We start from the raw sequence: 17339 nt of genomic DNA on the forward strand, positions 1-17339 counted from the left end.
TCTTAAGTATTGCAGTTCTGCTAAAAATTGCATCATTTCCGAACAGGCCAAAGCCAATTGGGAACTATTTCTGTTGGAGCACGCTCAGTGTCTCAGTGCTCTTGTGGCCTCTGAGAGCCTTATATGTCTGCGATAGAACAAGCACATGAGGAGTAACATTAAGCACATGAGGAGTAACATTGAGCACATGAGGAGTAACCATATCAATTAGTTAAATTTATGTAATTTTTAAAAAATTCAATCAATCGCATTTTATTTTGCCCTGGTCCATACTTCTTATTTTTTTTGACATGAAGCCCTGAAATGACATGGCACAATCAAAGGCAGCCTTAGGCCTGGAAAAAAAAAGTCCACCTCTAGTTTTTTTCATGGTTCAATTCATTCTACTTTTATCTATTCTTAGTCTTCTCTACCTCCGTCTCTCCCATTTGAACGAATGAAGCTGTGTCCTCATCTGTCTTTGGGCTTGCTAACCCCTAGTGACCTTGGTTGCATGCTCATCTATCTGTATTTGGTAGTCCCAGTCTTTTTATCTGTGCTGAGCTTGATTAATGCAAATCTCGTTTAATTTGTTAGTAATCAGGCTAAATGCGTGTGTGAAGATCACCATGTGTTGGCAGTCCTTTGATTGTATGTCATCAGAATAAAAAATGTTAAATAACAGCATTCACTTAGTGTGGAAGAGGATATATAATTACCCCAGGCACAGAAGAGTTTTAATGTTGCTATTCCCTCCAGTGGTAGGGAAAGTTCTCCTGTTGGTGAGACCTGGTTCTCCATGAAAATGTCAGATGCATTCACTGCCCTTCTCAAGTCTATGCCCTCTAGTTTTTTTGAGACTCCTGACCTTTCCACAGTTGCACTTAACCAGGGCACCATTCCTAGACAACAGGTTGGTTCTGCCATGTCTCCATGACAATACCTTTATCTTGATCCCAGTCTACAAGTGAGATAGGCTTAAGTCAATCTGAGCTGTACTGTGGTTAAACTAGCCCCCTCCACTTATTCTGACGATGTCCAAGGTCATTCTTTGGGTGCAAAATCTGTTCAGCTTTGTGCCTATTAACCTGGACGAAAGTTAGGGCTGGTGGTGACTGGGAACAGAGAAAGAAGAGAAGTAAAGTGTAGGGCTTGGCAATGGAGAGACATATGTTATGTGAGTTTTCAGTTGATTCAAGGATGGGTGGAGATTGCTACATCTCAGCAGTAAGGAAGAGTTCTAGAAGTCCCAGAATTCCAAGCAGATAATAACATTTCATGCATCCTAAATCATCTAGAGGGCACCAGCTTGGAGAAGAGCATTCTGGAATGCACCCTTTCATTTTAAAAGCTGTTCATACTAGAAACAAGATGCAATTCCACTTATAGGTAAATTCCATCAGATTGGATCACTTGCAGCAACTAGTTAGGATAAAGCAGAAATAATTGTTTATTCTTTGAGTTTCCTGTTCCACTTTAAGCTCTAAAGAAACTCAGTTTGAATCAGGGTCTTACAGGTTAACAGGATGTTTTGCTAGAGTTTTGGAATAGCTTTCTAAAATGTTGTGTGGAGGCTCAGAAGCAATTGGCAGAACTTGCTCTTAGAATAATACATCCCACTCCCCTCTTAATCTGACTGCCAAGGGGAGCTGGTCTTGATTTCCAATTTGTCAATGTACGGCAAAGACATCTGCGGGGAGATCAAAATTCAAGATGGCAGCCACAAGGTGACTAAAAAGGGGTGGGGCTTCAATTACACAGTGGTGGCTTCCATCTTGACTTTTTTGATGGTCTGTCTACAGTCTCCACTGATCGTATGTGGTCGTGAAGAAATCTATTCTACTTACCATGATCCTTGAAATTTGTCAAGGAAAGTTTGCATGCTCAACCTTTCATCTTTAAGGTGGATGCCAACCAGCATTTTTAAAAATATAGAATACTCTGCTTCCTATCCCAGATGCCTTTCAAAGCACCCTCTTTGCTCAAGCTAAGTCCAATGCTGTTTCCTCTACGAGATCGGTACCCAGATCAGCTTCACAGACAGGTAAAAAGAAACCAGAATATTCTTTTTTTAAGATGAGATGCCTGTGCCATTGAGAACATACTTGGAGAAAAAGGGCTAGTATGGAGAAAATTTCTCTGGGTTAGCCCCATGAAATGGACAGGAACTCTTTTACACATGGAGGAACCCTAGATTGTTAAATGGGACCTCAACACTTGACTGAGGTTTATGCCAGAAGCCTCTTGATTGACTCTGTCTAAAGCATGAAAATCATTTTTATTTCCAAATGACTACCTAAGCCCTTTTTTCTACCCATCTACCTCAACTGTATTCTACTTACCCTTCCTCTGTTTTCTTTGTCCCCACTTTGTAAATCTCAGACTCTTCAGAGTATAGACTTACCTGTGTTGCTTATAACAGAGAAGTCTTTCTGAGCCCAGTTGACTCCAGTGACTTCATGGATTCAGTGCAATTTTCTTGGCAATGCTGCTGAAATAGTTTGCCACTGTCTTCTTCTGAGATGTTTTTTTCTACTTCCCAGTGTAGCCTGTAGCCACTGGGGCTCTCTGGAGGTCTCCCATCCAATTACTAACAACTGGCCAAAACCAGGAAAGGTCAGCTGTCAAGGCCGTCACTTGCAGAACCCACTTCTTGCATTGCTGATGTTCTCATCATTTTGTCATGATTGTGAATTTCAGAACAAATATCTGTTCTGATTCTGTTGCAATAGTCTTCAATAACCTGGTGTCCTCCAGGTGTGATTAACTGCAGGCCATTATCTACAATTAGCATAACCAGTGAAGACACCAGGGTGAGAAAGATAATGTGTAAAATACTTCCTTCTCTGGTTTTTCCCCACAACAGCAACCACGTGAGTTACAGTAGATTGGGTTGAGAGTGTGCATCAGCCACACTAGGTGGAACAGACCAGGAAATCAATTCCACAGGAAGAACAACTTTTATTTTATTTAACTACTACTCAATAAATAACTATTTTTATTGAGATTGATTATAATAACAGAATATTGCAAGTCTGGTTGTGCTAAACCTCCCCTCCTTCTTATACCCAGTGAAGGAGGGGACATAATGCCAACTGTTCTGTTTTGTTTTTGTTTTTTTCAATGAAGGATGGCCTAGCAGACAGATGCCGTCGCTAGATACTTTTGAGGATTTTGAAGCCATTCCATCCAGCGCAGAGGACCTTTCAAACTCTTCAGATTTGGAGGAAGATAGCCACCCTTCTCATGTAGGTAGCATCGTTCTAAGCTTCGTGCTGCTGGCTTTCCTCAAGCAAGATCTAAACATGGCAGAAGGTCTAGTTTTGATTTTCAGGGCTACAGGACAATTTCCAAAGATGGCTTTGGGTTGGGTACTTCAGGGACCTTTACTAATATAGTAAATTAATTTGCTTATGTTTGGCTTGCAGGTGGGTTCAAGCAAGGACATGGGCATCCGAGGGAAGCCACATGACATAACGCATGTCATGACGTAATTGTTCACTGGGCACACATTGATTTGTGCAGTAATGCCATAACGTGTGCAATGTCATGAGGCCCCTGCTGACACCCATATGCGATGGCTCAGCATCAGTAACACCATGGCAACAATCCTGACATCTGCCACAGATCATGACAAAAGGGAACAATTGGCATTAAATGCCATGTTCAGGTTCTTCAGGTCATCATAAAAGACTTTTTCTTTTATATTTCTCAATGACCCTTTCTATATGACATGCTTTAACTGGTACAAGGATAGGTTTGGCACATTATACGAACACAAAAACCGAATGAGTGATGGAGCAGGACACAGCTTTAACCCAAAACAGTACTGGGTGAGTTTACTTTTGAATAAACTCTCTTCCCCTGGCAGCCATGCTATGCTGTCCATGCATGAAAGAGAAGGTTTGTAGACCCCAAAGTTTGTGACAGTTTGAGTTAATCATTTCTTTGTTATTTTGGACACAGAGCTGGGAATCTAGAGCAGCACTGCAAAAGTGAACCCTCTCTAGCAACTCAGTCTCTGTGGTGGAGGCTTTAATTTTCATACCCCATGTGGAGATGATACAGGACACAAACAGGGAGAAAAGAGGACAAGCCCCACAATGGCTCCAGCCTCTTGGCATGCCTGGATTTTTATTTTTATACATATCAGAACAAGAATTTATAATGTACATTTGGCCGATTGCCTGCAGCCACTTCACTGGTCAAGTCATTTACCTGGGGACAACAGCAGGCTGGGTCTGCCATCCTAAATGCTCATCACTGGTAGGTCAGCCTGGTGCCCTCCAGTTATGCAAGACTGCAAGGATCCTAATTCCCAGCTAACATGGGTAGAGGCTGTTCAAGGCTTCTGGGGAGGCCCATGTTGGAGAAGCATTGTCTTCTTCCTGCAGTGATCATCAAGGTGTTTCCAAGGTGCCTTCCTTGGCATCTCTTCCATTGGTTTGTTTAAAATGGCAGAATTGGACATTTTTCTCTGCTTATGTCATGGCAGACAAGGGACTATTATTCCCTGAGGGGGGCTGTTTTGCCTCTCCCTGGAGTTTCTGCCTTTTTTTCTGGGGTCCAGTTTGGGGACATCACTGGTTTTGGTTTATGCTGAACACCACATTGCTTCTAGCCAGTGTGGTATAGTGGTTAACACGTTGAACTAGGACCTGAGACCAAGATTCAATTCACCCTTTACCACCAAAGCTCAGTGGCTGACTTTGGGCCAGTCACTCTATCTCAAGCCAAGAGCCATTGTGGGATAGCAGTGAAGATGCTGAGCTAGGAGCTGGGAGGTGCACGTTCAGGCATGGAAGCCAGCTGGATGGCTTTGGGCCCGTCCTACTCTTTCAGTCCAAGAGCCAGTGTGGTGTAGTGGTTAAAGTGTTGGACTGACACCAGGAAGATCCAGGTTCAAGTCCATGCTTGACCATGAACTTCACTGGGTGACTTTGAGCCAATCACTGTCTCTCAGCCCAGTCTATGTGACAGGGTGGTTGTTGTGGGGGGGAAATGGAAAGAGTTCCTTTCTCCTAAAGGAAAGGTGAGATATAAATCTAATGCAAAAATGAAGAAACTTGTTTTAACATATGATGGAAACTTTTAGATTATTTTTCTGTCCTTTTTTACGCTATTAGAAAGCATTTGTGTTATTTTAAATAAACAAACACAGATAAAAGATTAACTGCATAATCTGCACATGTTGCTGAAAGTTGACTCCTGCAGTGCTCACTGAAATATTCTTTTAAGAAATCTTACCCTTGTCTAGTTTGCAGCTCTTCCTCCTGTCTCCCAAGGTCATTCCCGCATACCACTACAGAGATTAAAAATATAGTCATTGCTGTTCCAAATACTGTAGATCGTTTATGTATTTATAATCTTTTTATACTTCCCTTCTATTTTCCCAGGTTGGCTTACATTAATGAACATTTGATGTGCTTCACTAAAATACCACTGGCCAGTTTTTGGAATAACTGCATCTGTGGCTTTGTTTCATTCATTTTTAGGGATCCAATCTATACCGGGTAGAAGGGAGTTTTGACACTTGCTTCCCAGACTCTCTCACCCTAGAGGATGGAGATCTAGTGCAGTTTATTCAGGAAGGCGAGAATGGGCAATGGTAAGTAAGCTATACACGTGCTCACAGAGTTTTTAAATCATAATTAAAGGAAAATAATGCTTTTCTCTGGGTTCTTGGCTAAACGAACACAAGTTGAAAGAGAAGATTGGGAGGGAGGGAAGATGGATTCAAGGAAGGATTCTGTGGTCAAGCTGGTTTTAAAGAAATAATTTATTCAGTCCAGATCTAGAACTGATGAATGGGAGTTTATGGCATGGAGGTGACAGCTGATCTCAAAACAGCTAAGCCGAGCACATCGTCATGCTACCTGGGTGAAAGATCACCACTTTAGAATGACAAAGCCCCCATCTGCCTTCCCCATCCCATGAGCCCTTGCACCAGGAGAGCGTTGGCAAGGCTTCACTATACCGCTAGCCTCATCCCCATTGGTCAGGCCGGCAGCAGAGGCATGGCATCGCTTGACCGCTGCAGCCAATCAGGTTTGGGATGCGTGTCCTGTGCTGCCAAAGTATTGTGTAGTGGAGTTTGCACTGATCAGCTTCACTGTCTCTAGCACTTGGCAGGACTGGATGGGATATACACATTCTCTTAACACCGCCAGGTGGAGTTCAACCTAGGAGTCAATAGACTGGCCCATTTTTCATGTTGCTATGAAATACTATCTCCCTTATCCAAGCAAGCAGGTTATGGGAGCAAGGCCAATCAGGGGCACCCAGAGGGAGGACCCAAAATCAGCAAGATGGTGGTTAGGGTTGGTCTTGGTTACTATTCGGATGGGACCAGCAGGAAAGACCAGAGCCATAGGCTACGAGAATTAAAAGGAAATAAAAAGAAAAATCTAGAAGTAGGCAATTGCATACCACTTCAATACTGATGCCAAGAAATCTACACAAATGTATTTGTGAACTTGTCAGGAGTGACTAGTTTGCTTGGAACAAAACTTTTCTTTAATGATATTAGATGCATTTAATTAGTCTTGGACTTGTCTCTGAGTATTTCCCACCCTCTGATTCCTTTCTGCAACAAGTATTTTTATGCGGACTAACTTTACTATCCTGTATTAACTGAGAAACATTGCATGCTGTACCAGCAGTGGCTGAAATGTAAAAAAAAGGAAATTAATCCTTTCCCCCCCACCCCAAACACTCAGGTTAGTGAAGAAGCTGGTTTCGGAGAAAACAGACTGGATACCTTCCAGTCTGTTACAACCAGTAGAAGGTGAAGCCCACAGCATCTGCAGTATCAGCAATTCAGGTAACACATAGCAGAGTTTGAAAAGTTTTTGTTGCTTACTTAATTTTGCACACCTGCATTTCTAAGCAGTAAGAAATTCTGGAATATAGTTTCTCTGGGAAGACAGAGGATTGGTGAACTGGACTATTCTTGTCATATTAATGTATTCATTAATATCCCAAATGGAGGGGATGCAGATAGGCAAACAAAATTAGCTAACTAGTAACAACATCAGTAAGCAACAGGGCTTTCTTCTCAACCTCATCCAACTCCCCTCCATCCATTGCTTTTGGAAGCCAGATCCAAAATCTTACCTGCCTTGTTATCTTTACTGAATAATCTATTGCTTTCAGAATCTATCTCCCAAGGTAATTGGACTTGGAATGTCCTTCAGCCAATGCTTTTTAGAGAAGTATATTATTTTGGTAGGCCATCACTATCCATGAAGAAAATGTAAGGACTTAAGAAATGAGGGCGCTCTACTTTTTAGCTGTAGGTGAGATAGGAATGGGGAATGTGATGGGACATTAATGAAAAATGCAACTTTTGTTATGTCAGCTTCTTTCAGTGGAGGAAGAGCTTCAAGGTGGTGTTGGTGATTCATTGCCTAGCAGGAACCTCCAGCAGAAAATTGACACCAGGGAAAGCTTCCATGTAGGCATCTCTAAAAGGTAAATCAGTATTACTGATACTGTTGGTGCATTCCCATTTCAGATGTCTACAGCGATATGCACAGCACTGCATCCACAAACTCAGATATGAAGGTGGGGGAGCTAAACAGAAGCTTAACAGCTGGACAGAAAGCTGGAAGCTGAGCACACCGGGAAGCGTTTCCTCAGGGCTCAATCTTCTCTGTTTACCTGCCGATGCTGGACCAAATTGCCTTTTCCCCAAACTCTGGATTTCAGAATTCAATATTTTGTCAACATGAAATACATAGAAGAAGAAGAAGAAGAAGAAGAAGAAGAAGAAGCTTGCTGAGCTAGTAAATTTGAAAATAAGTTAAACTTCAAAGGTGTCAAAGGTATCTTAGTATTCGACAAAACACACCCATTGTATGCTTTTTTTTGCACTGCATTTTTGAATGTCGAAAAAGGCGTTTCCTAAATTAGACTGACAACCACAGAGAGTTGCATACCCTCAGCTTCGGGGCTGAATGCTGGATTCTTGAAACTCAGATCTCCAGATCCTCAAGGTGATGTTCTGTTGGACAAAACGCCTCGTGTTCCTTTGCTGGTTCGGATCAGCTGCCCAGCCTCTTGTTTTCTGTGGCTCGATCCGCTTACGTGCTGTATCTCAAGACAATCAGAAACAGGGGAGCACCAAAAAAGGAAGCTGAGCGACGATGAAAAAAGTGCAATTCCTGAACCTGAGCCAACGGTTACACTTTTGCACAACCGCAAAAGGTGTAACCCGCTTTGGGTTATAATCTTTTGTCTACAGGGTGTTTTGGATGCTAACTGGAAGCAAAGGGGCAGTTTGTAACTCAAAAAGGGAATGCGGAGAGGGCTTTCATGACAGCAGTTCTGGGGTGTGTTTGTGGCATCAACAAGGCAGCTTTGTCTCCCCCAGAAGTTTTGCATCCAGTGCTGACCATTCTGTCTAATGCTGCAATTCAGTGTTTTACACTTGCGTAGAATGCATTTGGGCATTGTCTTATGCTGGGCTCTGGATTAAAATACAGAGTTCCTCCCCCCCCAAAATATTTAATGCATCCCCATATAATGTCCCCCCAACGTTGAGGTACTTGCGAAGGGAATGACTGTCAAGGAGACATGTGGTCTCTTGAAGGTTTCTTGCCAACTCATCATATTTCAGGAGAAAGCATTGCAGCCTCCTGAACAAATCATGATTTGCCATAGGCATTTCAATTTGCAGGATTCAAGGCGCATGTGAGCACCAGAGGGAGTAAATTATTTGTAGTGTTTTGCATGAAGACATGTTGATGGTGAATGGGAAAGTTAGGTTCCACAAATCTGCTAGTAGTGTCATGTTCAAAACGTTTTTTTAATGTAGGAGTAGGATGACTCGATGGGTACTATATAGAAGTCTGGTCAGCCAAGAGAAATCCAAAAATTCTTCTCCAACCCCTGGCATGTCAGAACTCAACATAATCTGAAAGCTTATGGAGTCTTAGCAATGGCCCAAGCGATGTACCTCTCAGATTGCATGCCTCTTGATTGGAACATCAGTAAATGGCTGTGGCTGCTTGAATGGTTTGGCTGATCCTGGAATCCCACCATAAAAGCACAATTACTTTCCTGGAATAATGCTTTGTCCTGCAAGGTTATGGCTGAAATGTTAGGCCATTTTCCTGCTAAATTTGCAACGTTACAATTCAGTTTAGGGCAGTGGTCCCCAAACTCTGCAGCTCATCAACCCCTTCATGAAGTTTCAGATTGTTCATCAAGCCCCAAACATTGATTATATGAAAATAATACATACAACTTTAACTAATAGTACTATGAATAAGAACAACAACATCAATCCCTTGGATAGTCCCCTCGACCTTTGGGGGTCAGTGTCACTAAATCAGACACCTGATTTAGGGTGTCTGGTAATTTTGTTTCTCATTATTCAGGCATGAAAGCTGGTGGGGTGGCTTCGGGCCAGTCACTCTCTCTCAGCCCAACCCACCTCACAGGGTTGTTTTGTGAGGAAAATAAGAGGATGGAGCATTATATTCATTGCCCTAAGTTGCACGAAGGAGAGGTGGGATATAAATCTAATAATAAATAAATCTATAAAATATCTTTAGTTTGCAGAGTCGTGAAGAGTTCAGCTCTCTTACAAAATGGCCCACTCCCCATCCTGTTTTAAAGATGGAAAATTAGCTGTAGAGCCAAATTATTTGATCGGCAAACACATACTTGGGCCCTAGGGGTGTCTAAGAGGAGAGGGGGGTCAAAATCAGCAAGATGGCAGGAGGAACCTTAATGTCAGCCCTTTAAGGTAGTCCAGACAAGAAGCAGTCCCAGGAATACTAGCTCTGTCTTTATTGTACAGTTACATTAACAGAATCTTTCGAGTGTGAAAGTACATCTCTCTCCCTCGCCTTTACAGCCCAAGATACTAGGGAGGGTCCCTTCTGAGACGTTTGCCACGCCCCCATTCCTGCTGTGGGCTCAGCTGCCTCTTATCTGACTGTTGCCTAGTCTGCAGCTCTTCCTCTGGTCTCCCAAGGTCATTCCCACAGACCATTACACTCGCAATGCCAACCCTGCCCCTTCCAAATGCACATTCAAAAGGGATGGAGCTTGCACCACAATGTTCCATCTGCTGGCCTGGCCAATGGGGATGAGGCTAGAGATACAGGGAAGCCTTCCCATTGCTTGGCATTCCTGGGAAAAGCAGGTGGTGATTTTCCACCCAGGTAGCATCACTGTGTGTTTGATAGAAACACTAGTAAGGTTTGACTGGGTTATTGCTGGACTGAATGACTTTGAATTCGCCAGCATGCTCCTTTTTAATGCAGAAAAGCATACAGTCGTCCAGGCGCCAACCCAGTCCTCTAAAGCAGTGTTTTTCAAACTTGCAACTTTAAGATGTGTGGACTTCAAATTCAAAGAGTTGAAGTCCACATATCTTAAAGTCTCTGAGATTGAGAAACACTGGTCTAAAGTGTACCATCTCAGCCATTTGCTGTGTGATCACAGTCACACATCACACTGATGGGAGATGCTTGCTTTTGGCTTAGCGTGCTGTGTGAACTAAGCTGTTACAACTTGCTTGATAAACTGCGGTTAAAACAAACTGTGGCTCAGATCAGGGTCAGCCATCTGTGGTTTCCCACCGTCTTCAAGATCCTGTCAGTGAACATGGTGACAAGATGGACAATTTTCTTGGCCCCATTTTGAGGGTTTTTGTTTTCTGTTGGAGCTGGAGGTCCCTGGGAGATAAATTTAGAATATAGATTTGCTAAATAAATAGCAAATAAACAGTTTTCTTTTCCCAACTTATACCCTCCATGCCACCTCCCCAAATCATTTTACTGGCATGACTTTAATTCTGTTTTCAGGACTTGGAAATACAACATTGGATGTGTGAGTGGTTTACTTCCTCTTTAATGAATTTCCATATAGGGAAATGGGAGGATCTGTGGAGTCCTTGTTGCTCGCTGAGCTTGGTTGTTTGCTTGCAGACATTTCATTAGCCATCTAGGTAAAGTCATCGGTGCTTGTGAACGTGGGGCTTGCTCCTTGTTTATAAACAGTAGTTTGCCCTGCCAGTGATGGTGGGGGTGTGGTTTCCTCCAAGGAACTACCAAGGAGACAAACAATCAAGCAAACAATCAAGTGGAAAACAAAACTCTAATGGAGGAACTACCAAGGAGGAAATAATTTGCTGCTGGACCCCCTCTCTGGAATAGTAAAATGTTAAGATTCCCCTTGCATTAGACCATTATATAGTTATGTGCGATACCTCCAGCTCTGCTTTTTAGGCTAAAGATTCATGGAAAGTAACACCCAGATATTTGAAAGGAGTACATGGTTCTGTTAGCTGAGCTTGAATAATCCATTTGCCCTTCATGTTTCAGCTGCTGAAAGCCACCTTTTAAAAATTTCCATAATTAATCCCTAGCTTTTTCATACTACAAGAGTTGACCAGTCTGATCAGCATCCTTCTTAACTATACTGTGTCTCTGAAGAGAGTAAAGGTCCATGTCGAAGCCATACCTCAGGATCAAGACTTTATGACAAAGGTTTTGTGACCCACAGCCGGTACTATATTATTAACATAAAAATGAAACACACCTGGGAATCAGCTATAAGCATGGGCTTCCAGGTCCCATGGTACTTCCTTCAAGCAGACTGAGCCAAACAATATGAGAAGACAATGCAGCCTGTGTGGGATAAACTGGTTCCCCAATGTGTGAAAAGAGTTGTAATGATAAACTTTAAACAATGGGAAATTCCCTTCGGATGTCTTTTAATTTCTGATCGGCTTTCCTAAGTATTACTCTAATTGATCCGGATGCATACTGACAACAGTCTTGAGGCATGTGAATAGACCAAAAACAAAAAAAGATTGGTTTCGTCCCAACTCAGCAAGAGAGGGGTCTGTACAGCGGATGCCTGCTGAACACTCATACACACTCCAGTGCCCTTTTGAGTTTTCTTGATCAAGAGACCCTTACCATATTGGGTTTAAAAAAACACACACCTCATACTGCCCACTTTTAATGGCACGATTAGGAGGTTGTAAATTTTCATAAGTTGCAAAATAGGGGTTTGAGGATGACACGCAGTAGAACCTGGTGCGTATTTCTGCTCTTACAGAAAGGAGACAGTGTTCAGGCACAACAGATAGATTCACTTGGAACAGTTTGACACCTTCTAGCTATATTTGCAATACAATCCCTAGCTTTCCCATTCTTTCCTTAGATACGCTGAACACGCTATGAAAGACATTTGGGGATTAGAACGATACCATGCTATTTAAAATCAGCTCCTTCTGTATGGCGAATGTTAGCCTCAGAGCTGCTAAATTCTGCTGCTAAAACTCCTTCTGCAATTGTTATTTGCAGGGGCATCTGCGGGAGAAGAGGATTAAAAAAAGAAAAAAATCAAGATGGCAGTCATGACCACCTAATCAAAGCCCCACCCCCCTTTTAATACCTATCGCATATAAAGGGGGCGAGGCTTCAACTGCACCATCATGGCCGCCCTCTTGACTTTGTTATGTCTCTCTCCCCTGCAGAGGCCCTTGATTACTTGGCCCAAGATCTGTAATTTTAAAATTTGTTTTCCACATTGAGGATAATGTTATTTGTGGTTCATTATTGCTGGAAGAGAGGCAGGAGAATTCTGCTTTCTTCCCTTGTTTCTTGTATCAGGACCGAATGTATGAATGTATTACAAAATGTGTGTTAGTGTGAAGCTGAACTTTCTGTAAATAGACCATTATGAACTGTGTAAAACCAGTCCTTGTTTTGACTTTCTAAGAATTATAAATACCATATTACAAAATGCCTTGCAATCTTTTTCCTTACTTTATTTTGAAGTGTGACATGAAAATAAGATCAATCCATATCAGAAGATAAAACCAAAACATGGAGAGCCAAAGGAGATGTGCCATTAATTGACTGAATCCACCATTTGTATTTTTCTTATGTTAAATGCAGCAGCAAGATAGTGGGAGGGGAGGCAGGCAGGCACCTTAATTTTTGCCCATTTTCAAAAGAAAAATCTCCTTTCTGAAGCTAAACTTTGATTAGGAGAAGCTGCCTAACAGAAAATATGTAAATACTGGTGCCAATATAAAACCATTGCACGTTTAGCATGCAAAACTAGACAGAAGTGTCCCGTGATCCATCCATTTTAAAAAAATAATTTTAATTATTGGAGAATCATGTCAAAGCCATGTTATTGCCCAGCCAATAAAACTCAGAACATACTTATTATGGCTTTTACTGTGTTGGAATGACTGCAGCTAACATGCTGCAAAAGCGTGAATATTAAATATCAAGCTAGAATCACTGCTATACAAAAAACAGCCCAGTCAAAAGATCATTTCCTTTTCCCATCCTTACAGAACTTTTCTGGTAAGAAATGAACAAAAAAGGCATTGCTAAGAAATGTATGAGTGTTAGAAATGGGAGGTGATGACCATGTCTCTAAAATTAAGTGAATTAAGCAAGGGAATTGAAAGATTGAAGATTCTTTGGAAGCCTTCAAAGATACCAAACCATTAAGACGTCCACACATCTTAATGTTGCTAATCTAATCTTAACGTTGCTAATCTTAATCTAAATCCACACATCTTAACGTTGCTATGGCTGAGAAATACTGACTTAAGTTATAAAACTATTTGTAATACAAACTTTGCCCACGAGGAGGCAAGAACGTTTTAGCAAAGATTTAATGTAATTTTGGAATTTATTCTTTCACTAAAGGAAGATTCTCATGTTGCCAAACTCATTTACATAACAGAAACTTTCCTCAAGAAGTTCACAGGGGTTTTGTGTGGCAACTATCTTCCCTCCATTTTAGAGATTTAATCTCCTCAATTATTCTCTATGGAAAATTGGAAGGTTCCACAGATTGTCGTTGAAAGCTTCCATGATGTCTGGAATGAAGAAAAAAAAAGTTACGTGATTCTGTGCTGAACATTTATCAGGTCTGTAAGGAACAGTAAGAGAAAAAGAAGAGATTGATTATTGCTAGTAATGAACAGTTACATTCCAACTGTCATTATTTCAGTGGACCTATATTGTCTTGAGGTGGATCATCCTGGCATAGCTTTTTCCAACTTCTTGATGTGCATACATTATTATTACTTGCAAATAGTGATTGTTAAGCAAGAGACGTGGTTTGAGGTGGTGTACATTTTGTATGATTAACCTATAAAATCCTACCCCAATGTTTGGGACTTTGAAGTCAATGGGGGTCCCACCTGGATGTGCTTCAGCCCAGGAGCAGTCCTGATCACAAGTTAGTTTCAATTCCCCCTTGCAGTGATGAGAATACAACTTCTCTCTTCCTAATATAGGTGGGTAGTTTGGGAATTCTTCTGAAGAAAACCAAGGACAGTTGTGCAATTTTGCCTCTCTGTCAGGCATGCAACAGAGAGCAGGAGGGCCATTTTATGCAATTAACATCTTTGCCTGTTTACAGCTACACTGTCTGAAGGGTTTCCTTGTCCCTGGTATAATCCAGTTGATGACATTACTCCAGAGGCCACAGTGAAACAGGCCATTACAGAAGAAAGAATCTATAAAAAGCAACTTTGGAGAAAGAATTGTAATCAGTGTTTCACTGCTTTGGTTCAAATAGTGGCACAGTTCAGTAACGTTAAACCCTAGAGCAGTGTTTCTCAACCTTGGGAACAGTGCCCAAAACTGGACAGGAACTGGTGTGTCTACACTAGCCTAAAGGGGCCAATAAGGGCTGGGCTGATCTCAACCCTAGAAGTCTCCCAACCACTTCAGCAACAGGCTGGTTGGTGAAGCGTTCCAGACTGATTCATGCAAAAACTCTATTGGGATAAGAGGACAAACACTTCTTTAAAGCTGGAACAACTCAGGACAACTTAAGGCTGCCTGGTACACATTGGTCACCAGATGAAGATGACATTAAGAGGAGACAGCAGGAAAAAGGGGTGGCTGGAGCATGTTTGTGCCATGGTGGGGAGCAAGACAGTCTAGGTCAATGTTTCTCAACCTTGGCCACTTTAAGATGTGCAGACTTCAACATGCTGGCTGGGGAATTCTGGGAGTTGAAGTCTGCACATCTTAAAGTAGCCAAGGTTGAGAACCACTGCCCTAGAGTTAACAGTCTTTCAGAGGGAAGGGCTGTTATGGGAGATCAAAACAGGACAAGCAAGTTCCCCAACTTTCAGAGGTGTTTGTTAACAGATAAGCATTATACTTAGGTTTGTGTGATGAAACTGACTGGTCTTGATTTTGTGTTTTGTTCATTTTAAGAACTCTGAACTAAAAAGGTAGCAGAATATGATCTTTAAGCCAAAAGAACTGCATTGAACATTTTCAAGAACTGGTATCTGAGCCAACATACTGTTAGAATGCCCTGATAACCTTGTAGCTTAACAGTGAATAATAAAAAAAAATGTGTAAACTGATAGGAAACACCATTTAACTATACAAAGGCTCATGCTAGATTAGTAAGATTAGCTCTCCAGTCAACCCTCTTAAATTAGACAAGGAAAACTATCTAGGCTTTTGGTAATATAGGACCTTGATTTATTTTAATGTTGGTTTATTTCACTTAATATGCTCTGTTTAATGTGCTTTTACAGTATATTCTTACAATATTTCTGCCATATGATAAAACCAATCAGACTTTCCTGGCTTTTTCTTTCATTTACTGATTTTTCAAAATGCAGGATAAGATACATTAAGAAATCCTCCACATTAGAGTATTAATGTTACTCAGGGGGTGTGTTAATGTTACTCAGCAAATCTTGAGATATCAGTCAGTGTTTCTCAACCTTGGCAACTTTAAGATGTGTGGACCCCCAGAATTCTGGGAGTTGAAGCCCACACAGAGTAAAGTTGCCAAGTTGAGAAGCATTGCTCTAACTCATTGGGAGATTTTTTAAATTTCCCAAGAAAAAATGCAACCTGTATCAGGGCCTTTTGGACAGCCCATATATTACTTTCATTATGGCTGTGAAGCATGCAATTAATAAATCCTGTCCCTTCTATAATTCAAGACTTCTGTTCTTAAGTTACCACAAAACAATTAAGGAAATGAGATGTCAACACCATTTTAAGAAAATCTGGTTTCTGGTGACTGGTTAAAAATTAAACTAATGCTGCCAGGTCATGTTTTTGCTGCTTAATTGACAACTTCACTCATGATTAGGGGCAAGGAATACTTGATTTGGGGTGTATTAAAATTCTGCAGGATTCACTCCTTGTTTTCAGTTGTCTAGCATTGTAAAGAAGGTTCCCATATGAGGGGGACACCAGAAGGCTTTTTATCCTTTTCTTTCTGCTTCTGTGAATCAGCAAGAGGGTTCTAGATAATCAGGATGAATCCATTTGCCTCTGGAATCCCATTCTTCTGCTCAGCTTGAAATACCTGTTGCAGAATTTTAATGATACAATTCAAAGAAAATGAAATAAACCAGCCAGAGCATCTGCAATCTTGCTTTTAATTTCAGTTCCACCAGCTTTTTAGAAAGCACGATCACCTGGTTCAAAGATGCTTTACTCCACCCTTTCCTTCTTGCATGTGACTTCTTGACTGCCTGTATAACCCAGAAATTTCACTCTTCTTGAGCTCTGCTTCCCCTTCGCTGAGGACTCTTCATGAGGGAACAGTGGACTTCTTGTTCTCCAGAGAAGTGGCTGAGTGAACCTGCTTGTGGGGAAGAAAAACCACCAAGATAATTGTGGCATCTTAAGGACTGAAGCGTGGCCTTACTCCAAGAAAAAACATTTTCTATTGCAATAATTCAGTTTAGCTTTAAAGTGGCTACACTATGAGTTGGTGGAAGCTATTAATTGAATTTCTTCTAATGACAGCTGGAGGTGAGTGGACATCTGCAGTGTTGACTACATGTTACTGGTATGTGTTAGAATTATGTCTGTGTGCAAGAGAAGGTTCGGTTTTGACCATTCAGGAAGTAGCTTGTCAGAGATTAAGGTAAATTGGCAGAAAAATTATGTCACGAAATAGCTTTTATCCAACCTGGCATTCACCAAATATGTTGGGACTGAGGACATATCTACTTTCCCCTCCTTGGACTTTTGTAATGAGCGTTGCAGTTCTTAACCATGGCTGTGATCCTAACTGATGCAAAAGAGAGTGCTCATTTTAGTTCCAAGATTTATCAAGTCCATCATGGCAAAGAGTCATTGGCTGTGTCCCCATTTGACCAAACTATGGCACAGTCGTGATCTGGCAACCTTTATCTTCCTCCTCCTATGCACTTGCCTCTCATCCCTAGCCCATGGGTAACACAAACTGAAGTGGCCTTTAGTTGTAACAGTATTATAGCAGTCTCTTGTTTTGACATTGTCCAAGGGCAACCTCAAAGTGTGCAGCTTCTGTTAATCTTTGTTACCCATAACCTTGGAGAGAAATCAGGG

At 41.5% G+C, this 17339-nt stretch overlaps 1 protein-coding gene across 1 annotated transcript in view; it reads left to right on the plus strand.

Moving 5' to 3' along the window:
• The window catches only part of MCF2L2 (MCF.2 cell line derived transforming sequence-like 2), a 127950-nt gene extending 120245 nt beyond the window's left edge, over positions 1–7705 (plus strand). The window contains exons 21-25 of the mRNA XM_063306743.1: positions 1937–2023; positions 3109–3227; positions 5475–5587; positions 6699–6802; positions 7496–7705. Of these exons, the coding sequence (XP_063162813.1) occupies positions 1937–2023; positions 3109–3227; positions 5475–5587; positions 6699–6802; positions 7496–7596 (524 nt within the window). The 3' untranslated portion in view covers positions 7597–7705. The remainder of the gene's footprint in view (positions 1–1936; positions 2024–3108; positions 3228–5474; positions 5588–6698; positions 6803–7495) is intronic.
• The last annotated feature ends 9634 nt before the right edge of the window (positions 7706–17339 follow it).

This window comes from Candoia aspera, chromosome 6 (assembly GCF_035149785.1).
Source record: "Candoia aspera isolate rCanAsp1 chromosome 6, rCanAsp1.hap2, whole genome shotgun sequence".
Classification (NCBI taxonomy): domain Eukaryota; kingdom Metazoa; phylum Chordata; class Lepidosauria; order Squamata; family Boidae; genus Candoia; species Candoia aspera.